At 39.0% G+C, this 24,329-nt stretch overlaps 1 protein-coding gene across 4 annotated transcripts in view; it reads right to left on the bottom strand.

Annotated features, from left to right (window-relative positions):
* The window catches only part of RFWD3 (ring finger and WD repeat domain 3), a 34,263-nt gene that overhangs the window by 9,135 nt on the left and 799 nt on the right, over positions 1 to 24,329 (bottom strand). Inside the window, exons 1-8 of one of the 4 annotated variants that reach the window (XM_086349849.1) lie at positions 20,900 to 20,993; positions 19,909 to 20,485; positions 14,894 to 15,096; positions 14,027 to 14,097; positions 6,885 to 7,076; positions 6,694 to 6,785; positions 2,838 to 2,952; positions 2,113 to 2,335 (exon numbers count right to left, since the gene is read on the bottom strand). In XM_086349849.1, the coding sequence (XP_086205975.1) occupies positions 2,113 to 2,335; positions 2,838 to 2,952; positions 6,694 to 6,785; positions 6,885 to 7,076; positions 14,027 to 14,097; positions 14,894 to 15,096; positions 19,909 to 20,485; positions 20,900 to 20,969 (1,543 nt within the window). In that variant the 5' untranslated portion in view covers positions 20,970 to 20,993. Of the gene's footprint in view, positions 1 to 2,112; positions 2,336 to 2,837; positions 2,953 to 6,693; positions 6,786 to 6,884; positions 7,080 to 14,026; positions 14,098 to 14,893; positions 15,097 to 19,908; positions 20,486 to 20,899; positions 20,994 to 24,329 lie in introns of those variants that run through there. The other 3 variants (XM_086349848.1, XM_086349851.1, XM_086349850.1) reach the window with 3 other exon arrangements.

Consider the following 24,329-nt stretch of genomic DNA (forward strand, 5'->3'; position numbering starts at 1 on the left):
CTACTGACAGACACAATAATATGAATAATCTTTATAAAGTTACCTTGAAAGAACCCAGACAAAAAGAGTAACACTGTATGGCTCCAGTTATGTAAATTCTAGAAATTATAAACTAATATACCAAGATAGAAAGTAGTTGCCTTGGGATGGGGAGAGGAGGGAGGAACAGGTGGATGATGGATTACAAAAAGCCTGAGCAAACTTTCAGGACAACTGGTGGTATGTTCATTACCTTGATTGTTATGATGGTTTTAGAAGTGTATACAAATACTGATACATACATCAATACTCACCAAATGGTATATCACATTAAGGAGGTGCAGTTTACTGTGTATCAATTATACTGTAATAATAAAGCTTTTAAAGGAAAGCGAGAGACTAGTCTTTCTGAACCACATATACTCAAAAATGTAGATGAGAGTGAACAACAAAGAATGGAGCTAAGTAATTTCTGTGTCATGTGGTCAAGATGCTACATTTTTCTGAAACAGAATGAAAATAGGTAAAATCAAGTATCGTAATGTATATCATTCCAAGAGGGGAAAAGAAAGCCAAAAACTTGTCCTTTTAAATTTATTTGTTACTCTGTTCTCTTGCCAGGGAATAATAACACATTTATTTTATCAGGTATATATTTTATCTGAGTTATACACTTACAAAATTTGTCAAATCAAGATATCCTTGAGGGACTTCCCTGGTGATCCAGTGGCTAAGAATTTGTCTTGCAGTGTAGGAGATGTGGATTCAATCCCTGGTCTGTAAACTAAGATCTCACATGCCACAGAGCAACTAAGCCTGTGCACGTCAACTACTGAAGCCTGTGCACTCCAAAGCCCACCAGTCCCAACCAGAGAGCTTAAGAACCGCAAGGAAAGACCCCGCACGATGCAACTAAGACCCAATGCAGCCAAATACATGAGTGAGTTGAGACACCTGAAAAAACAGATAGCCTTGAATCACACTTCTCCTTCACTAGGGAATTAAGTGAGAGAAAGTTTATTGTGATTTCTGCTAAAACAGAATTAGCAGAGCCAGAGAAACAAACATGGAAACTATAGGTTTTAAATCAACAAGGGAACTTGAGATTTTGCCTAGTTAATCATTAAAGGAAACAAGAAATTAGCATTATCAGTCTATCAGGAAGAGCTGGCTGTGCAGGACAGAACAGACACACTAAGAAATAAAGGAACAGATTACACCCAATTTGAGGAACAACTGGAATAAATATTTTTCCAATTAATGGGGAAGGTTTCACTTGAAGACAAATCTTTTTATTAAAACTGTGAATGGAATATAGCAACATTATAAACAATCCTTTTACTTTCCCCTCAACTGGAGCCTCCTGATAGCCTCTCAACTCAGAGTTAGTATCAGTGAATAGAAAAATATATGATATTCAAGGGATTCCACTACAAATCCTGTACATACCTAAGTATGGGGGACACAGTTTTGAAGCATTTGAAAGGAACTTCTAAGTGGGGAGACACTAAATCAGGCAGAAGCAAAGGGACCCTACAGTTGGCAGAAATCATATGCTGAAGAGAGCAGGAAAAAACATCTACCACATTGGGCCTGTGCGGTTTGGTTTTCAACATTAAAACAACCTAAAATGAAACTTGAAAAGTGCACAAAAAAGAGAAAATCAGTACAATAAAATAATAATGTTCCCAAATTCTTTTACTTGGAATTTGTCAACATGCACACTACTGAAAATAAGCATTCAATCTTGTTTTAACTTGAATTAGACCTTGGGGTAGTGTTTTTTTCAAACATTTCTAGGCTAAATGAATCTGCATTTTAGCAGGACATACAAGCAATTATAGTCCTTATCCTTGGACAACTCACACTTCTAAGTACATCTTCTCTCCCTTTACCATGGTTCAGCATCTCTGCCCTTCTGGTGAACAAGTTTACAGAAGTCAAACAGACAGTACAGACATCTCTGTAGTACCCCAACATATCTGTATCAAGGAAAGTAACTAGGAAAAAAGTGACCTGGTGGGCTGTGGACAGTGTTCACCTACTAGTGAGTCCTGGATTATCCAAAAAGGGAGGAAATAAATAAACAGAGTCCAACAATGAACATAAAAATTGAGGTTCTGGACTATTCACCTGGAAGGAAGGCGGACTGAGGAGAAGGTTGTGATACCACCAGGCAGCTCAAAGCATCACAGTATGTCATGACTCGACAGTTTCCTGTTTGAGACACTGTGAATGTCTTCTGGAAATGGTACTTCTGTTGACTCTGGCTGGTGGGCAGGCCACTTAGGAAATGTGGTTGGGAACCCCCAGGCTGTTGTGAGATCTTATCCTGACCGATAAGTTTCTGCAAGTCCTAAAACGAAAACGATTTTGAAGACATAAAGCTTTTTCGTCTGGTATTACCCTGAAATACAATTCCTTGATCTAATACAAGGATATTTCTCCTTTACGTGAAAATATTAACATGAATTCTAAAGAACTGCTGTAGTTTTCACAATATTTCTACAAGCAGTTGAAATAGGGAGAGCACATAATCATAAAGGGCCGAAAGTCTTTAATGATTTAGACAGTCACTTTGTCTAAAATTGTCACTTTTGGTAGATTCAAGGAAATGAAATGACCTAAACAAGTTGTGAATTATCAGGCGGCTGTTCAATTTTTTTTTTTTAAATTCAGGATACAGTAGAATTCATCATAAAGCACATATATAAGTTCTAACAAAAAATAAACAGTTGATCATGTTTCCTTCCTGAAAAACTTGGTAAATCCTATCTGTATCTGAGTGAAACTAAATATTTAGATGCCTTCTTAATTCCTATTCCAACAGTTCTTTGTATTAGAAAAGGCAAACTTACCTGAACACGACTTTGAAGCCTAGAGCATTTATCAGTGAGGGCTTGAAGCTGCAGCCGACACTGTGCCGAGTCTAATTCAGCCTTCTTCCTTAGCTTCTGTTCCTTTAGTAAGGAACTAGAGGGGGAAAGCCAGCAACAGGTGGAGATTAGAAAGGCCACGAAAGACTTCTCATCAAGATGCACAGTAAATTTATGATATGATATACATACTTTGACTATAAATATGTCATTTGGGGAATAAAATATAACGAGAAAAATCTCTCAAACCAAGAAACATTACAGAAGAATAGCAGACAGGGCTGAGCTCATTAGCCTACTGGAGTGGGTCTCACTGTTGAGGTAGGCAATGACCAGGAATTTGGCTCTTACTAAAGAATGGGGACATAAAATGTAAAATGAGGAACTACAGCCAAGCTCACTGCCTGAGTTAGAGTCAAATCAGAAAAGAGTAAAATGACCTGTTAAAAGACCAAGATCATCTACCAGATAAAAAGAAAATCAGCTATTGGATGTTCATGAGATATTAAAATAACACTATAAAAAGAGGTTGGAAGTTTAAAAAAAAGTATATACCAGTAAATGCTAAAAAAAAAGAAAGAAGACCGATTACAATTAAAAAGGATGGACAAGCATAAAGAGGAATAATGTACAATGAAAGGACACATTCATAGGTATGAAAATCATAAATTCACATTTTAAAATATGAAATGCAAATAGAGATTTCCACTCCAATAAGATAGGAGAGAAAAAAGATGAAAATTGGAAAGGAAGAGATAAAGTGGCTCTTATTTATCTTCATGGAAAATTCAAGAGAACCCACAAGCTATTAAGAGTTTAGTAAGGTTACTGAGTTAAGATCAAGAAAATTAGATCAACAGCATTCCCATATACCAGACAGATGATTTGTAAATGTAACAAAAAAAGTTCATTTGAAATAGCATTCTAACAGCAACCTAGGAATAAAGTTAAGGCCTTTAAGAAGCAAAATACAGTTATAAAAGACACAAGGAAAACAGTGAATAAGTGAAAGGATATTATAGAATGCTGATGGCTAGAAACACTAAATTGAAGCACTAGAACTAACAAACAGATCCCAGAACAAAAGAGTAGTCCATTTATAATATAGAAACTTAAGTTACAACAGAAGTAGCAACTGAAATTTATAGATAGGACATACTTCGCTAAAAGTAAAAACTTTTTCAACAAAGGATACCATAAACAAGTCAAAGAGACAAATCAAAAACTAGAAGATGACATGTGCAATGTGCACAACCAACAAAGAGTTAGCATAAGGAAAACAAAGAACTATAAATCAGTAAGAAACAAATAAATAATATACTTGGCTCAATATAAATGAGCAAAATATTTGAACACAATTTACAGAAGAGTATGTTCAACCTCATAAGTGATTGAGAAAAACATCATAAAAAAGCAAACTAAAGTAAATGCTACTTCACTCCATGAAACTGGCAAAATTAAGTCTGATAATATAAAATAGATGAAGGTATGAAAAAAATGCAAAATCCCTTACATTACTGCTGCTGGTATAAACTGGAAAAGCCTCTACAAAGAGCAATTTGACAATATCTAGTAAAGTTGAAATTACATGTTCCCTATGATAAAGCAAACCTATTTTTAGACCTAATGAAACTCTCACCCATTTCTCTGCAGCATGGCTTATACTAATGAAAACTGGAAACTACCTGTCTACCAATACAAAATACATATAGGAAAACTCTACAGAACTAGAACACTTTATAGAAATTAAAATGAATCAACGAGAGCTACATATCAACCAGGATATGTGCCTCAGAGTATTAAGCAAAATCAAGCTACAAAAGAAAAACTATAATCCAATAACATCTGCATAAAATGTGAAAACTTTCTAAATCACACTGTATGTGATTTATGGTCATAGATCATCTGAGGAAAGAGATGGAATTAAGAAAAACTTGGTGCACAAGGAAGCCTCCTCGGTATCTATAAGGATATATTTCTTTTTTTAAAGACCCAAAACAAATATGGAAAATGTTAAGATTTGATAAAGTTGAGCCTGTGGGTATTCATCCTATTAGTCTCGGTATGTATCACCATTTTGAAACTCTTCTCAAGAGGCTAAGGAGTACACCGATTATAGTAATCAGCAAAGTTTTAAATACAATCATGCATTAATAGCCACCCCTACTGGTTTTGCCTTTTCAAGGAAATTTCCCCCACCACGTACTTGTCATTTTAACATACTACAAATAAATAGTCGTTGGAGTGAATAAAAAAAGGCAAACAAGGAGTAAAATTTATACATCTGTAATTCCACTTTACAGTGACTACTTATATGTTTTTTTCCAGTTTGCAAAAATATAACCACACTAACAACATGCTTTTACATGACAACATACTAATGTATTTCAACATCAGTTTTAATCAATGTATAGTGTTTCATCACATGGATATGCCAGAGTTTACTCAACCAATTAACCTTCTTGGTTTGGATTATTAACTAAATGAAAAGCCTGATTAAACACATTTTTGTACATATCCTTAATCATTTTTTTAGAATGCCTAAAGCAGAATTACTTTTAGACTTCTGAATTATATTGCCAAGGGCCTCTCTAAATGTTAATATCTATGTACATTTTTACCAGTAATGCATGAGCAAACCCACATCCCTGTACTCTCAATGCAGGGGGAGTGGTTTTTGGCTGCTGCTGCATGGCATGTGGAATCTCCTCCTCTGCCTCCCCTGCACTGCAAGGATGATTCTGAACCACTGGACCTGGGAATTCTGTTACCCGGGAATTCCCAATATTTACTGTTCTTAAAGCATATTTTATAAATAGTGCTTTTAGCAATTGTCCATGGGCTTCCCAAATCCCAATAATTTCTTGCATTGTATTGCTTCAGTTATGAGACTTCCTTGTAGAATACTGTGGCAGGAGGGCTTAGGGACACAAGAAGCAAAAATTCTCAGTTTTTAAAAAAGTATCTAAGCCTATTCTAACGACAAGGAGGTTGAGACTTGGAGTGTGTTCTAGATGGCCGTGAACTGGCCACAATGAATTGGCCACTCATTCCCTGATTCAGTATTCACCGAATTTAGTGGCAGAGGCAGACAGTAAAGGTAATCCCTTAGGGAAGAAGCTGGACAGGCTACCAAAAAATCCAGGCTATCTTTCTGTGTGGGTCTGCTGCCCAGCTTAGGTGTGAGGTATTACTGTATGGCTAAAGGTTTCTCTATGACTTTTTGATTTCAGGAGGGCTTACCAGACCATGTCTTGGCCTCCCCAAGTCCTATTACCAAAGACTTAAGTCTTAGCGCTGACTCCAAGTTCACAGGAATGCCAAAGTGCTCCTGCAGAGCTACCTTCTCCAATCAGCACACAACCCTCAGGCCCTGAAAATGGAGGCTTATGAGAGGTGCTGAGCACACAGACGAGTGCAGCAGTCTACCACCTGTTGCTCTTCTTTCAACTCCCTCTCTTTCAAGAAAGGAGATTTTTATCCTCAACTTCTCAGTTGTTTTCCTATGCATTGACTTCATTTTCTGATATTCTATACTAGCTTTTTTCCCTGAAGAGTTCAAGCAAAAGTCCTTACATTCATTGAGCTAGGTGAAGTCACAATAATTTGTTACTCCAGATCATCACTTTTAATCCTATTTGGAGAGCAAACCGTGCATCAGGTGATCAGACATGTATCATGTCACAATGTTAAATTGCCAACAATCCCCAGAGATCCCTAGTCACAGTCCAAGGAAAGCCTCAGAATTGCACTAAGAGTGAATCATACCCCCTTTTTCAGATGAGCCTACAAAGAACCAAAAGGGAATGTTCCAGCTAGACAGACTCTTTCCACCTACCTCTTCATGAGCTCCTGCTCACTAGTGTCCAAAGCTCTCAAGGTCCGGGCATAAAGGACAACGATATCACTTTGCTTGGCTTTCTTGTTACACTAAGGAGCCAAACAGGACACAGTTAGTGTGGTTCTAGGAATTCGCATGACTTAATGTGTTAACTGTGCACATACACAGTTCTTAACTACGGTCTCTACCTGGGGACATTTTCGGGTCTGTCCTCTGAGCCATTTTGAAATGCATTTGTACCCAAAGAGGTGCCCACAGCGCAATGTAGAGAGCCGGTGATCCCCAGCATTGGTCCACTGCTCCAAACATATTGTGCAAGTGTCTCCTTCTTCCTCATCCACAGAAGCAGAAGTTAGAGAAGGGTTAGACTTCTGGGGAGACTGCTGGATGGAAACCACAATACATTCAAATTAGAGAAAATGCAAAATCTGTCTTAAAGATATGAAACTAACAAATTAACAAAAGTCACACAAAAATGAACAAACCCAATTGAAAAATGCCAAAGAAAAACCCAATACCCATGAATCACTTCACATTCTTTCCAGAGTGCAATCTGGTCAAAGATAATATAAACTGTGATAATATTATTATTATCCTTTGAACTCACGAAATTCTTGATTTTTTTTCATTCAAATGACAAAAAGGAGCTAATTTACAAAGATATTAAAACAAAACAAACCCAGAAGTTAATAACCCAGTTAAATAACAACAGGGAATATTAAGTCTTTTATACATTTGAAATTAGGTTCATAATTCAAGTAACTATAAAATATCTGGTCCATGTGAATAAAGATAAAAATACAAGGGAAAAGAGAAAGGAATATAAACAGCTCACACAAAAATACGAATGGTTAGTAAGTGTTCAGCTATAATTAAACAAAAATTAAACTATGTTTTTACTTCTTTTCATCTATTAGATAATGTCTGGTAACATGAAGCACTGAGGGTGAGGGAGAAATGGGCATGCTTACACACTGCTGTTCCAAGCAGAAACTGGCACAAATTTTCCAGAGGGCAACTTGGCATTATCTATCAAAACTAAAAATACAAACATTCTTCCTTTGATAAAGCAACCTTTCTGGAAGAAATATATCCCATGAATATAACCACAAATATTTGCCAAGACAATAATGCAAAGATGCTCAGTGCAGCATGATCTTAGTAGGAAGCAACAATAGTGCACATGCAAGGGAAGAATTAACTAAAAATGTATTCCTATGTAAAAACACTATGCAGCTATTACTACCAGTAAGAATGAGATTCAATTTTATGTTGGATAGTCACTAAGTTATGTCCGACTCTTTGTGACCCCATGGACTGTAGCCCACCAGGCTTCTCTGTGCATGGGACTTCCCAGGCAAGAATACTCAAGTGGGTACCCATTTCCTTCAATTTTATGTACTGACAATAAAAAGCTCTCCAAGAGAAACTTCCCTGGTGGTCTAGTAACTGGGAATCTGCATTCCAATGCAAGGGACATGGGTTTGATCCCTGGTCAAGGAACTAGGATTCCACATGCCACAGAGCAACTAAGCCTAGGCACTGCAAAGACTAAGCCTGTGCACTCCAGAGCACAGAGAAGAGAAGAGAAGCTTGTGTGCTGCAACTAAAGAAGCCCCTGTGTGCTGCAACGAAGACCCAGCACAGCCAAAATTAAAAAAAAAAAAGACATGACTAGAATCAAGATTAGTTGAGCAATTAATCACACATTTAATCACTTAGTCCTACAATTAAAAAAAAAAAGCTCTCCAAGATACAACAAGTCAGGGGGAAAAGAAATCAGTCCTGGAACAGGATAGTATATAATCTCTCTTGTGTAAATTTTAAAATAGAGCATTTAAATGAATTCAGTAAAGTCAAAGGATACAAAATTCATCTACAGAAATCTGCTGCATTTCTACACACTAACAATGAACTATCAGAAAGGGAAATTAAGAAACATAATCTCATTTATGAACTGTATTAAATAGAATAAAATAAACTAGAATTAAATCTAAACAAAGAGGTAAAAGACCTGTACTCTGAAAACTATGACATTGATGAAAGAAACTGAAGATGACATAAACAATTGGAAAAACATATTATGCTCATTGGAAGAATTAACATTGTTAAAATAATCATCCTCCTACCAAGGCAATCTACAGATGCAATGCAATCCCTGCCAAAATATGAACAGCATTTTTCATAGAACTAGACTAAATGATTTTAAATTTATACGAAAACAAAACACTAGAAATAGCCAAAGCAATCTCAAGAAAGAAACCAAAGGTGGAAATATCACACTCTCTGATTTCAATCTGTACTACAAAGCTACAGTAATCACAACAGTAAGGTACCATCACATAAGCAGACATACAGATCAACAGAACAGAACAAAGGGTGCAAAGATAAACCCATACTTACTTGGGCCATTAATTTACGAAAACAGAGGCAAGAGTAGACAACGGGGAAAGACAGTCTCTCCAATAAATGCTGTTGGGAAATCTGGACAACTACATGCAAAAGAAATCAAATTGGACCACTTTCTCTTTCTATTTTATAATGGACTATAACAATATTGTGATAGTTTCAGGTGTACAGCAAAGGGACTCAGCCAAACACTGGACTACTTTCTCACATCATATACAAAAGTAACCTTAAAATGGACTACAGATTTAAATATAAGATCTGAAACCATAAAATTCATAGAAGAAAACATAGGCACTAAAGCTCTTTGACAGCAGTCCTAGCAATATTTTTTTGAATATGTCTTCTCAGGCAAGGGAAGGAAGCAAAAACAAACAAACCAGAGTATCAAACTTCAAGCTTTTGCACAGCAAAGGAAACTAACAACAAAATGAATAGGCAGCCTACTGAATAGGAGAAGATATTAAAAGATATATCAGATAAAGGGTTAATATCCAGAATAAATGAAGAGCTCACACAACTCAACAGCAAAGAAAACCTGATTAAAAATGGTCAGGAGGCGGGAACAGACATTTTGCCAAAGAGATGGCCAAGAGACACATAAAAAGAAAAGATGCTCAACATTAGTAATTATCAGTTCAGTTCAGTTGCTCAGTCGTGTCTGACTCCTTGTGACCCATGAATTGCAGCAGACCAGGCCTCCCTGTCCGTCACCAACTCCCGGAGTTCACCCAAACTCATGAGTCAGTGATACCATCCAACCATCTCATCCTCTGTTGTCCCCTTCTCTTCCTGCCCTCAATCTTTCCCAGCATCAGGGTCTTTTCAAATGAGTCAGCTCTTCACATCAGATGGCCAAAGTACTGGAGCTTCAGCTTCAACATCAGTCCTTCCAATGAACACCCAGGACTGAGCTCCTTTAGGATGGACTGGTTGGATCTCCTTGCAGTCCAAGGGACTCTCAAGAGTCTTCTCCAACACCACAGTTCAAAAGCATCAATTCTTCGGCGCTCAGTTTTCTTTATAGTCCAACTCTCACATCCATACATGACCACTGGAAAAACCATAGCCTTGACTAGACGGACCTTTGTTGGCAAGGTAATGCCTCTGCTTTTCAATATGCTGTCTAGGTTGATCATAACTTCCCTTCTAAAGAGTAAGCGTCTTTTAATTTCATGGCTGCAATCACCATCTGCAGTGATTTTGGAGCCCAGAAAAATAAAGCCAGCCACTATTTTCCCGTCTATTTGTCATGAAGTGATGGGACCAGATGCCATGATCTTTGTTTTCTGAATGTTGAGCTTTAGGCCAACTTTTTCACTCTTCTCTTTCACTTTCATCAAGAGGCTCTTTAGTTCTTCTTCACTTTCTGCCGTACAGGTGGTGTCATCTGCGTATCTGAGGTCATTGATATTTCTCCCGGCAATCTTGATTCTAGCTTGTGCTTCCTCCAGCCCAGTGTTTCTCATGATGTACTCTGCATATAAGTTAAATAAGCAGGGTGACAATATACAGCCTTGATGTACTCTTTTTCCTATTTGGAACCAGTCTGTTGTTCCATGTCTAGTTCTAACTGTTGCTTCCTGACCTGCATATAGGTTTCTCAAGAGGCAGGTCAGGTGGTCCGGTATTCCCATCTCTTGAAGAATTTTCCACAGTTTCTTATGATCCACACAATCAAAGGCTTTGGCATAGGCAATAAAGCAGAAATAGATGTCTTTCTGGAACTCTCTTGCTTTTTCGATGATCCAGTGGATGTTGGCAATTTGATCTCTGGTTCCTCTGCCTTTTGAGGATATGTTCAAATCCAGCTTGAACATCTGGAAGTTCACGGTTCACATATTGCTGAAGCCTGGCTTGGAGAATTTTGAGCATTACTTTACTAGTGTGTGAGATGAGTGCAGTTGTGCAGTAGTTTGAGCATTCTTTGGCATTGCCTTTCTTTGGGATTGGAATGAAAACTGACCTTTTCCAGTCCTGTGGCCACTTCTGAGTTTTCCAAATTTGCTGGCATATTGAGTGCAGCACTTTCACAGCATCATCTTTCAGGATTTGAAATAGCTCAACTGGAATGCCATCACCTCCACTAGCTTTGTTCGTAGTGATGCTTCCTAAGCCCCAGTTGACTTCACATTCCAGGATGTCTGGCTCTAGGTGAGTGATCACACCATCATGGTTATCTTGGTCATGAAGATTTTTTTGTTCAGTTCTTCTGTGTATTCTTGCCACGTCTTCTTAATATCTTCTGCTTCTGTTAGGTCCATACCATTTCTGTAGGTTACTGAGCCCCATTTTTGCATGAAATGTTCCCATGGTATCTCTAACTTTCTTGAAGAGATCTCTAGTCTTTCCCATTCTATTGTTTTCCTCTATTTCTTTGCATTGAGCGCTGAGGAAGGCTTTCTTATCTCCCCTTGCTATTCTTCGGAACTCTGCATTCAAATGGGTATATCTTTCCTTTTTGTTTCCCTTCTTTTCACAGCTATTTGTAAGGCCTCCTCAGACAGACATTTTGCTTTTCTGCATTTATTTTTCTTGGGGATGGTCTTGATTCCCGTCTCCTGTACAATGTCACGAACCTCCATCCATAGTTCATCAGGCACTCTGTCTATAGGATCTAGTCCCTTAAATCTATTTCTCACTTCCACTGTATAAAGGATTTGATTTAGGTAATACATGAATGTAATTATCAAGGACATGCAAATTAAAACCACAAAGAGATACCACCTTATACCTGTCAGAATGGCTACCGTCAAAACAACAACAGATAGCAAGCACTGGCAAGGATACGGAGAAAAGGAAACACTTGTGAACTGTTGGTAGGAACATAAGCTGGTGCAGCCACTAAGGAAACAGTATGGATTATGGACAAATACCATATGATCTCACTTAAATGGAATCTAAAACATAAAACAACAAAAAACCTGCAGACTAACAGACATAGAGAACAAATGGGTGAGTGCCAAAGGGAAGGGAGTGGGGGGCGGGGTATGACAAAACAGGTTGAAGGGGATTAAGAGGTACTAACTTGCACTCATCTCACATGCTAGCAAAGTAATGCTCAAAATTCTCCAAGCCAGACTTCAACAGTATGTGAACCGAGAACTTTCAGATGTTCAAGCTGGATTTAGAAAAGGCAGAGGAACCAGAGATCAAATTGCCAACATCTGCTGGATCATCGAAAAAGCAAGAGAGTTCCCAAAAAACATATACTTCAGCTTTATTGACTATGCCAAAGCCTTTGACTGGGTGGATCATAAGAAACTGTGGAAAATTCTTCAAGAGATGGGAATATCAGACCACCTGACCTACCTCCTGAGAAACCTGTATGCAGGTCAGGAAGCAATAGTTAAAACTGGACATGGAACAACAGACTGGTTCCAAATAGGAAAAGGAGTACGTCAAGGCTGTACATTGTCACCTTGCTTATTTAACTTATATGCAGAGTACATCATGAGAAATGCCAGGCTAGATGAATCACAAGCTGGATAAAGAAGATTGCAGGGAGAATTATCAATAACTTCAGATATGCAGATGACCGCCCTTATGGAAGAAAGTGAAGAACTAAAGAGCCTCTTGATCAAAGTGAAAGAGGAGAGTAAAAAAGCAGGCTTAAAGCTCAACATTCAGAAAACTAACATCATAGCACCTGGTCCTATCACTTCATGGCCAACAGATGGGGGAACAATGGAAACTGACAGACTTTATTAGCTTGGGCTCCAAAATCACTGCAGATAGTGACAGCAGCCATGAAATTAAAAGATGCTTGCTCTGTGGAAGAAAAGCTATGACCAACTTAGAGAGCATATTAAAAAGTAGAGATAATTATTTTGCTGACAAAGGTTCATCTAGTCAAAGCTATAGTTTTTCCAGAAGTCAAGGATGGATGTGACAGTTGGATCACAAAGCTGAGCACTGAAGAACTGATGCTTTTGAACTATGGTGTTGGAGAAGACTCTTGAGAGTCCCTTGGACTGAAAGGGGATTCAACCAGTCCATCCTAAAGGAAATCAGTCCTGAATATTCATTGGAAGGATTGATGTTGAAGCTGAAACTCCAATACTTTGGTCACCTGATGCAAAGAACTGATCATTGGAAAAGCCCGTGATGCTGGGAAAGATTGAAGGCAGGAGAAGGGCACGACAGAGGATGAGATGGTTGGATGGCATGAACAACTTGATGGACATAAGTCTGAGCAAGCAGTGGGGAGTTGGTGATGGACAGGGAAGCCTGGCGTGCTGGCATCCGTTGGGTCTCAAAGAGTTGGACACAACTGACTGACTGAACTTCCAGTTATAAAATAATAAACCATGGGGATATAACATATAGCATGAGGAATGTGGTCAATAATACTATAATAATTTTGTACGGGGACAAATGGTTACTAAATTTATTGTGGTGATCACTTTATAATGTATGCAAATGCCAAGTCACTTTGCAGTACACCTGGAACTAACATTGTATGTCATCTATATTTCAATAAAGAAAAAAATTATACATATAAGTAAATTTACATGAGCATAATTTTTCTAAAGAGAATAAATAAAAACAGAAACATGCAAAAAGTGAATCAACGATGTTTCAGAACTGGCAGGGTCCACAGTTTATATAAATATGTCTCATATTAAGGACAGTGATATTATTTTTAAAAATAAAAACGGTTTATCTCATAGCAAGCATTCTGCCAGACAGTTCATAAACTGCATTCATGTCTGCTATTTTAATTGATACATAACCTTGTTAGGTGGGCAGGACAAGTTTTCAAACCTTCCCCTACCCTCTGTTTTTAAACCTAAGGGTAAGGAGTCACACAAATGATGAGTAACACCTGGGCCCCCTGCCGACAAAGTCTGTGAGTTTTAAATTTTAGCCTGCAGTCTCCTTTTTAAATGTAAATGCAAATTTAAAAGGATGTTCATATTACCTGTTTGGGGACAGTGTCTTCTCCACCAGCACATATAACTTCTTGGTCTGTTGAGGTGTCTTCTAGTTCCTCTGTCAAGTTGTTTCCAGAAATGATGGGACAGGTAACATACAAAAGACGATATAAGTCAGGTATGAGGTTAGCAGGAGAGCCTAACTCACCACAGCTTTCCCTTTTACAGCAACACTACCAATTAGAAATGGCAGGGAGAGCAGATTCAGTCTCTGGTTGGGGAACTAAGATCTCACATATTAAGGAGCCAAAAAAAAAAAAAAGAATTCACTGATGCTATTTCAATCTAAGACCCTATGAATACATTCATTACTTTTTTTAATGCTCAAACTGCCCCAAAATGCTCAAAGTTCCCTAAGCCACTAGGTTCTCTTTCAAGGTTACACCTATGCCTACTGACATAACTGTTAAGACATACAGCTTTGCTTTCTACCATAATAAAATGCCCTAGGCTCATCCTGTATATCTCCTATCACAGACTTGGAAAAAAGTGACCAATTCAGTGGGTCACAAATCACATAAAATTGCAAGCCAGATAAAATCCTTTCAGTATAGTTATGGCCAGTGTAAGCTCATGGCATCACCAACTCAACAGACATGAGTCTGAGTAAACTCCAGGAGTTGGTGACGGACAGGGAGGCCTGGCATGCTGCAGTCCATGGGGTCGCAAGGAGTCGGACAAGACTGAGCGATTGAACTGACTGAGTGTAAGCTCTGTACTATAAAGCAGTAATCTATGACCTCCGGAGTGAAGAGGAAAAGTATCAAAACACAAGTCTAGAGTTTCTAGCCTTCTGGAGCCTAAGCTTGTCGGATGTTGACCTTGTGAATGAAATCTGGATAAAGAATACTCACCTTCTAAAACAACAGCTTCAGGCTCCTCTGCCTGGGCAACTCCCTCCTCAAACTCTGTGGAGCTGTCACTGTCAGAATCAGAACTACCTGATACCTGCAAGTCATCAGAGACAAGATTCCTAGTCTCTGAATCATAAGAGGTGGTTGATGAATGAGGCTGGGTCCTGCTCGCTTGAAAGAAAGCATCCAACGGTGCTCTCAACCTACGCATGGAGAAAGACAACAGAATTCTAGTACAACATACTATCATCACAAGAATAATCCACAGTAATTTGGAGGTAAATCCTAGTCATTTTAATGCATCACCAGGCCATTAAATGCTGACGTAGGAACAGAGATTCAGGCAGATGCTGACTGGACTACATATGCTCTTTCCATTCAATTATTCCATTAGCTCACACTGAAGGTGGACCCTTCTGCTAAAAGCTAATCTTACTTTACTGGTACTTCTTTTGTCAATATCTTTTAAAGACATGACTCATTAATACATTAAAAGAAAGAAAGAAAACTAACTTGGCAATTTGTCTGCTGATATTAGGGGGCTGAAAAGAGAGTGAACAAGACAAAAAACGGCCCTATTGATCAAATACAGCCTCATGAATTCTGCTGCTGCAGCTACTCAGACCAAGGTCTTTGGGGGTATTAAGTCTGGCTACAGTCATTATTGTTTCAATTCTCATTTTAAGCCATTTTTCTTTTCAAGTTAAAAATGCTAAAAAAAAAAACAACCAAAAAGTTAGACGTTCTCTCTTTTGCCCACTCAAACTTTCTGTTGAGCTCTCCAGTGATTTCTTTTTCCATTTAGTACATGTATCAACTTCAGTATTTCTACTTTGTACATTTTTATAACTTCAGTCTCTTTATTAAAATTGTCTACCTGGTGACACGGTGTTTTATCCTTTGCTTTAGTTTTTTGAATATATTTAAATAATCTAGTAAGTTCAACATTTTGGTTTCTTCATAAACAACTTTTTTTCCTGTGTAATGATTATATTTTCTTTACACATCTTATATTTTCTTGAAAATTGGACATCTCATAAAACATAATGGGATAACTCTGGAAATGAGAATTCACCATTCCCAGGGTTTGTTGCTGTTATTTATTATAGTTGCTACTGTTTGTTTAGTGACTTTCTGAAGTAATTCTATAAAGTTTGCATTCTTTGCTATGCGTGCTGGTTAGCTTTGTGCTCAGCTCATGACTAGACAGAGATTTCCTTAAACACCTGGAATCAGTAAGCCTCCCAGTCTTCACTGAGGTATCTGACGTGTGTGTTGGGGCACATCATCAATAATCAGCCAGGCAGGTGACAACTCTACCTTATACTTCATTTCTTACTTATGCAGAGCCTCAAGGTCAGCCAGAGATGAGAGCTAACTGCCTCAGTGCCTTCTTAGGCCTCTCCTGAGCATGGGTACAGCTGCACACAGCCCTCGACATGTATGTGGCCTTTTAGATTCCCATGAATATGTCAGAACTTTTTAAAACCCCATATGAAGATCACATTCCCCAGCTTTTCCTTTTAGGCTTTTTGATTAGTCTAATGTTTGCCCCAGTGACCATCCACTGCCTCAAGCAGATCCTGGGGAATAGGCTTTAAGCATAAGTCAGGAATAACCTTTCAAGTGGCATTTTCCAGGAAATCACTGAACAGGTGAAACAAGAATTCTTTGGGATTGAGGTTTCAAAGTACCTCCAATTCCATTCTACTCTCTCTAGTTGCTTCTAGGCTACTGGCCCTTCACTGTGATTACAGGCAGTTTTCAAGACTACTATGGAGCTGAAGAGAATGGGAATAGGGAATGTCACAAAGCTCACAGTTCTTACTGAGACTCAACTGGCTTTCTTTGAGACTCACTCACTGAACTGCTATAAGCACTGGATAATTTCCAGAATACTGAAATAGCTGATTTTGATAAATGTTGGCAGTTGTTTCATTGATTCGATACAGAGGATTTTTCTGAGGTCCTTATTCTGCCATTTGCACTAATGGCACTCAGGTTTGCCTTTTTAAGAAAATGCTAAGCAAGTTTACAAATTTATTTTTAAGAACTGTGCGTGAACAGCAGCTATAGCTACTCATGAGGATAAGCACATAAGCGCAGCACTGCCTAAGAACATTTGAACTAAATGAAATACATAATAAAGTTAACCTATTACAAGCATAGGGCTTCCCTTATAGCTCAGTAGATAAAGAATCTGCCTACTGCAATGCAGGAGACCCAGGTTCAATTCCTGGGTCAGAAGATCCCGTGGAGAAGGAAACGGCAACCCAATCCAGTATTCTTGCTTCGAGAATCCCATGGGCAAGGAGCCTGGCAGGCTACAGTCCATGGGGTCCTAAGAGTCAGACATGACTTAGCACCTAAACCACCATCATTACATGCATATCAATAGCATTCTATATAGAAACCAGCAAAAATTAAGTGATTAACTTTTTTTAAAAAATCACTCATCAATATTGCTTTTATTAGCAAATAGGCATTTCCAAGGTCAGCAGGGGACTATGAAGAGCAACTGGGAGACAGTGGTTAGGAGTATAGTCTTAAAATCCTCCTCTTTTCCTGCACTCATCATCTCTAGATTAAATAACAGTAGAATAAATTCTTGCCCCTTGCCTACCCTCTGTAGTCCTAGATTCCATAAGCTCCATGAAAACAGATACCCTGATCTGTCCTGTTCAGATGTATGTATCTCCAAGGCAAAAGTTCAGTCTCTCACATAGTGGAGTGTTACAAATAGTTGACAAATGAATGATGATGCTGACAGTCAGAATCAAGCAGCCTCAAACAAAGAAATAGGAAAGGAGTTTGTGACCTTGATTGAGAAGTAGTTGGGAAGAATATCCCACTAGGTAGATTCCCCCAATGTGGTGGAGCCTGAGGCAAAAGCATCTCACCTTGGCCCAGGCTCTCAATACCGGGTGCAGGGGTAGTGTGTCAGGTGAGTAAATGCCGCCAAACACCATCATGAGAAATTCACTTCAAGATATTCAGAAGGTATAAGCAAATCAGTCCTGGGAAAGCTCAGATTTCTGTGTGAATTTAGTGTGGAATTTATTCACAACACAATATTTAACAGCAAAAAATTTTAATGTCTCATTTATCAGGCTCCAGAATCCATGTTCCCTGCACAGTGCTTTGCCTTGAAGGTTTATTCTCTTTGTGGAGACAGACAAACTGACATCATTTAACATCTAAATTCTGTAGCTCAATCCCTGAGCACAGATTCTATATACATCAAGAAATTTTCTGATTATAGAGTTTGGCTTCTGTGTGTCAGTATCCTCTAGGAGAACCATGCTGACAATACCAGAGAATCTGGTCTCTGTGCTGTTTCTAATTTTCTCTGTAAATTGGCGTCTGGTTTATAAGTGTCGTTCTCCTGTGAACTCATTACACTAATATCCTCAACCAAGTACAATCCCCTCACCCACTCACTCAATGTATGAACAACCAAGCCTGAGGACAATTTAAGAGTCCTCTTCACAGTTCCTGAGGATACCACTCTCAATTCTCAGCCCCCTTATTATTTCAACAGGGTCGCCAAATTGCACGACAAGGTACCTTCATCTATGACACAAATATATGAAATCCTACTTTGCTTTGAAAATCATTGTAAATGGCACCTTAAAATAACAGAGTAGCATGCACTTGCAACTCCTGTCAACACAGAACTAGGCTCTTCTCACCCCTGATGGATCACATCCAGCATTGACCAGGCATTAGACTACAGCTAAAGTAACAGCAGCCCTGATACACTAATTAGCAGGATCCACTGAAAAGGATGCTGAAATTCAGAATCAGAAGGCACAATTCCAATTCCAGGGTTATCTCAGTCAAATCATAAATCACCCCATCATCTTCCTCATTTGTAAAACACAGGTAACAGATGGCCCAGCTACCACTATTTAGTGCCATCTCATTCTTTTCAATATTTATTTTTTATTATTTATTTGTTTGGCTGTACCGGGTCTTAGTTGTGGCATGCAAACTATCAGTTGCCACATGTGGGATTAAGTTCTCTAACCAGGGATTGATCCCAGGCGCCCTGCATTGGGAGTGCAGAGTCTTAGGCACGGGACCACCATGGAAGCCCCACATTATTTTCATAGTGTTAGAAAAATGGATCTGATTGAAGCTTCCTTTATTTGCTTTTGTAGACAACAGTCAGACCCAGGTTCCAACATCAGCTCTAACCTCCTCTGTACTGTCACTCCGAGACCCTGAATAGATCATTCTCTCAGGGTCCAAGTTTCTTTCACATTTAAAATGAAAAGGTTGAATTCAGTCTCTTTCAACATTATGAAGACATTTAGAGAGCCAACTGTGGAACTAAGTATTTCAAATAAAGCAGAAGTTAAAAAACAGATTAAAATATAGACAACTGTTATTCTTCATAATAACTGTTAAGACTTGACAGCTAACCCCTTCAAGAGGCAATTTCAAACCAAATCCTATGGAAGAAAATTATTTTTAACTCTACAACACAGTATCAGGTAAGGAGGGCTAGAATGTTTCCCACTTAGTCAGATAAGCTCTATATTAATTCACACTCTACTTTTCACAAGGGTTCTCTAAATCCAGCCTGCCCATCTTACAAAATCTACTGTACCACTAAGTGCAGTGCCAATGAACAATGAATCTCGGGCAAGTGGAATGGACTTGCAAGTTAAAAAAAAAAGAAAAAAAAAAAAAATATATATATATATATATGATGTACGAGAGACAAATGCTCGAAAGAAAAGCCAGCCTCTACAGACATCACTGTCAACAAACTACCAACAAGTTTTCAAAACCTATCTGTATACCTTTATCCTCTCCACTACTTTGCGAAGTAAATAAACCAAGTAATTTTATTTTCATCTGATTTATGAGGTACTGAGGGTTCAGAAAGGTTACCTGACTTGCCAAGTCACAATGCCAATTCCTGGCAGCACTGGGGCTATCATCGGGGCCTAAGGTTCATAATTCCCAATCAGGGTACTAATCCCACTATTTACACATCTATTTACCTGGCACTGTTTGTCCTCTGGGACCCTCCTGCTCTTGCCCTCCGTGAAGCAGAACTCCTCCTACTCCTCCTCGCTCTCACGGGCCCCACTCTGCGGTCTGAAGTTGGTCGCAGGAATTCCAGCATGCCATGAAGTCTCTGCAGCCCACTGATGAAGCTGTTCATTGAATCCAATGAAGTCACTTGGGGAGTGTGGTTAGCACCAGATCTCGGTCTAAACTCCTCTAAAACTCCTGGATTGAGGTTCCCCACAGTCTCTGTTTCTGAGAGCTCCACTTCCTCTAGATCAATAGGTATCTGTGGAATAGGCGGAAGCAGCGGCACTCTCTCTGGGCTGTTGATCAGCTCCTCAGGAATGGGTTGGAGCAGAGGTGGTCCTCCTTCTATGCTGACCACCTCAGCAAGTACAGGATGCAACATGGGTGGTCCCTCCTGGCTGCTGACCTCCTCAGTATGAGGAGGCTGGAGCAAGGGTGGTCCCCCTTGGCTGCTGACCACCTCAGCAGGAGCAGGCTGTTCTGCAGCACCATGATCTAATTGCACCTGAAGATCATATTCCATTGCTTCATGAGCCATCACTGAGGAAGCAACATTTGTAAAAAGTATTAGTAAAATGTATCAGCTACATGGCATGTTTTATTTAATTATGGCTATCATTTAATGTTTAAGATCATTCTTGACAAAACTGAGAAACTTAAAAAGATGATTTTAGCTCTTTTCTTATAATAAGGACTTTTAACCAGTTATCCTGTTTGCCCTTCGAAAACATAAAGTCATGTGATCATGCTGCTGCTGCTAAGTCACTTCAGTTGTGTCCAACTCTGTGCGACCCCATAGACAGCAGCCCACCAGGCTTCCCCGTCCCTGGGATTCTCCAGGCAAGAACACTGGAGTGGGTTGCCATTTCCTTCTCCAATGCGTGAAAGTGAAAAGTGAAAGTGAAGTCACTCAGTCGTGTCTGACTCTTCGAGACCCCATGGACTGCCGCCTACCAGACTCCTCCATCCATGGGATTTTTCCAGGCAAGAGTACTGGAGTGGGGTGCCATTGCCTTCTCCGCATGTGATCATGGCACTAGTCTTTGAAAGAATCTATAAAATAAGAGAATTGAACTACTGAAAATAATCCCCCAGACCTCTTGCAGTTCTGTCATGACCTGTATATGGACATTTACTACAACAAATGCATACAATGCTATATTTAATTTTAGTAGGCAATATTCATCTTTCATGGCACTAAAGTGCAAAAAATAAACACAGAAAGAACATTTTCACAAAATAATTAATAACTCAAAACAGAAATTTACCTATTTCCTCCAAAAAGGCTGAGCAACCTTTATTTACTTCAACTTTTTCATTACTTTTGTTTTCTGTCTCTAAGTCCATTTGTTAGTCCGTTAAATAAATATTTATTAAGCACTGGTTATGTTCCTTTCATTATTTGTTTCCTGTCTCTACTCCACTACATTAGTCTATTTTTCAAGAAATATTTAAGCATCTGTCATATAGTCAGACACTCCACAGAGGCAAACAGATAAGTGGATAAGACCCAGCGTAATACAATTTACATTCTAGCAAATGAGAGAATAAACAAATCAATGTGAAAAATTATATATTGTGCCATTTGGTTTTGGGAGTGGGGGGCAAGACACAACAGTGAGAGGTGGCCTCTTATAAGTGAAAATTAAACCAAGACAAGAAGGATTAAAAAAAAGTTGGCCATATGAAGAGCCAAGAAAGAGTTTCAGAAGAAAATTAATACAAGGTGTCTGCTAAGTATGGGTTTAGTGCATCAGAGAAACTAGGAAGCCCAGCATAACGAGCACAGTAAGAAAGAGCAGACAGTATGAGATTTAATATGAGGAGTGAAGTTGATGATACACAACACTTTCACTAAAAGGCCTTGGTAAGGAGTTTCTTCTGTGTTAGGAAAGGACTGTATGAGAGGAAAAGTGCAGGCAAAGTGACCACTTTATAGTAGCAGTGGAGATGGAAGAGTAGACAGCTTTAAGAATCCTCAGTATAGTCATGCCACTTAAAATCTTGGGATAGATTAACTACCTAAGAAGGAATTGAGATAGAAGAAAAGCAGGCCAAGGACTAATACCAGAGACATTAACATTAAAAGGATAACAGTTATAGGAAGAGAACCCAGAAACCAAGACCATGAGGTAGGAGAAAACCTGGGAGAGTGTGGTGTCTTGGAAGAATGATGCAAGGAGGGGACAGTCAGATGTGTCAAGTGCTACTGAGGGGAAGAATGGCCACTAGATTTAGCAATGCAGAGGTGACAGATAATCTAGAAAAGAGCTGTTTGCCGAAAGTGGTGAGTAGAGGCCAGACTGGAGTGGTCAGCATAAATGCAGAGAAGTCCAATAAACACAGCGGATGAAGTATGTTTTTCTTTCCTAGTCATTCCTGAAAATCCATGAACATGACCCTGATCCCCTTGCAAGAAATAGCATTAAAAAAAGAATAAGTCACAAGCACAAAGCAAAGAGTGTATGAGACATACAAATCAGTTTTCCATACCAAAACTGGTAGGACTGTGTGCTACTGAAAAGCAAGCTAATTTCCACTGAGGGAACTGTAGAAACAACATATCACAGAAGACAGCACTGAAAGATGGAGATGGAAAGGAGGATCAGCTGAAAGCCTGTGAAAGTAATCTGTTCCTCAAGGAAACAAAAAACACCTCTCCCTATGCTGCAGAAAACTGGAATTTTGAACCACACAGACTTAAGACCAGCAGTGAAAACAAGGAGTTAAGTGAAATTCTACAAACTTTCACAAGTGTGAAACACTTCCAACCCTTCTCCCCAGCTGCACAAATTCAGAATGCAATATTCTGGTTTTTACATATTCTCTGTGCCTCAAGGCAGTAGATTAGAGGACTGTTCTCTAGAGAAAACCAGCTGAAGAGAAAAGATCTATAAATACTAACACTTGTAAATCTCAAGAAAATGGCTAGGTCTCTGTCCTTACATCTAATGGTAAAAGTCCCTTGGTTGGTAAGGTTCAGTCATTCATACACAGCTTCCAATCAGTTTTCTGGGGGGGAGGGGGAGTGCTCTCTGCTAAACAAACAGCCAAAGAACAACTGACATTCAAGAAAAGCCTCCAACATGAGAGGAGACCAAAGCAGACAAAGAGAAGAAACTTGGAAAAAAGAAATGTGATGCAAGAAATGGTAAAAAGTAAGTAAATATAATAAATCCAAACTTAAAATGCCAAGGGAAAAAAATCAAAATAAAAGCTTTAATAGAAGGATTGCAAAATAAACGTGAAGAACTCTCAGAAAACAAAAGACAGCAAAAAATAATATTTAAAAGGTTAAGTCAGAATACCTGACTAACTGAAGTACAAGAACAAGAACTCAAAATGGAGAAAAATGTGAAGCAAAACCTCTGGTCAAGACGGAACCATAAACTTTCTTCCAACTAAGAATCCCAATTCAGTAAATTTCCTCAAAAATTATACTGAAAAGAAAAAAGCAGACTACAGATGAAACTTCGTTATTAATTCCATCTTTAGGGCACTTAAAAATATGCAAAACCACACTACTATATGGATTTATAAATATAAGGTAGTATAAAACAAGCCCGAGCATGAAAAATACCCAATTCAGGAGAGGGAAGGTGCTGGGGTACATATGAGGTTTTGACTATAGAATTTATTTATTTAAGAAAAAGAAAGAAAGAAAAACTCTACCAAAAGGTCAAAGTCAAGATTTGTTAGATAGGGGTGGTGAATGCACGAATCTTTTAAAAATTATTCTGTGCTCTTTTCAGTATGGTTAACATTAAAAAGTGAAATTTCTTCCCATGATATGCCAGTTCTGATTAGAGAACAAAAGTTCTGATGAGATGTGAAAGGCCCAGAGCCAAATCCCAGCCTCATTCATCGGTGCATCCTACACAAGAAGTACACAGTAGATGCTAAATACTTACTGAATTACCCGCCATACATACACCTAAAAACGCAAAACCAATCAACTTCTATGAACATATCAGCACCCAATATTGACAGACAGAAGAGATAGAGAACAACGTCATCCTGGAAGAAAGTTCTCTACACGGCGCCGTGCTGGAGCAAAGCTTCCCCATCAATGTGGGCCAACACAGAACCCGCCAGGCCTGGGGTTGAGCAGGCGCGCGTCGGCGGGTCCCCCCCCCTCCCCCCCTGACGTGAGCAGCCCGGTCCTAGAAATCCCGTGGTTTTCCCAAGCTTTCTTATTCAGATTTCAACCAATGTCCACGCTAGGTGCGATGAAGACTCCCAATTAAAAAGACGACTAGGCGCGGGCGGGGAGTTGGGCCGACCTGGGTTCGAATCCCTGTTCGGTCACGTCCTACCTGAGGCCCTTACTTAGGACGGTTGCCCAGCTTCCGTGTTCGACTTATTCGTCTTTAAAAATGTGGGG

The sequence above is a fragment of the Bos grunniens genome, chromosome 18 (assembly GCF_055505025.1).
Source record: "Bos grunniens cultivar Pamir isolate PY7600 chromosome 18, Bosgru_T2T1.0, whole genome shotgun sequence".
NCBI lineage: Eukaryota > Metazoa > Chordata > Mammalia > Artiodactyla > Bovidae > Bos > Bos grunniens.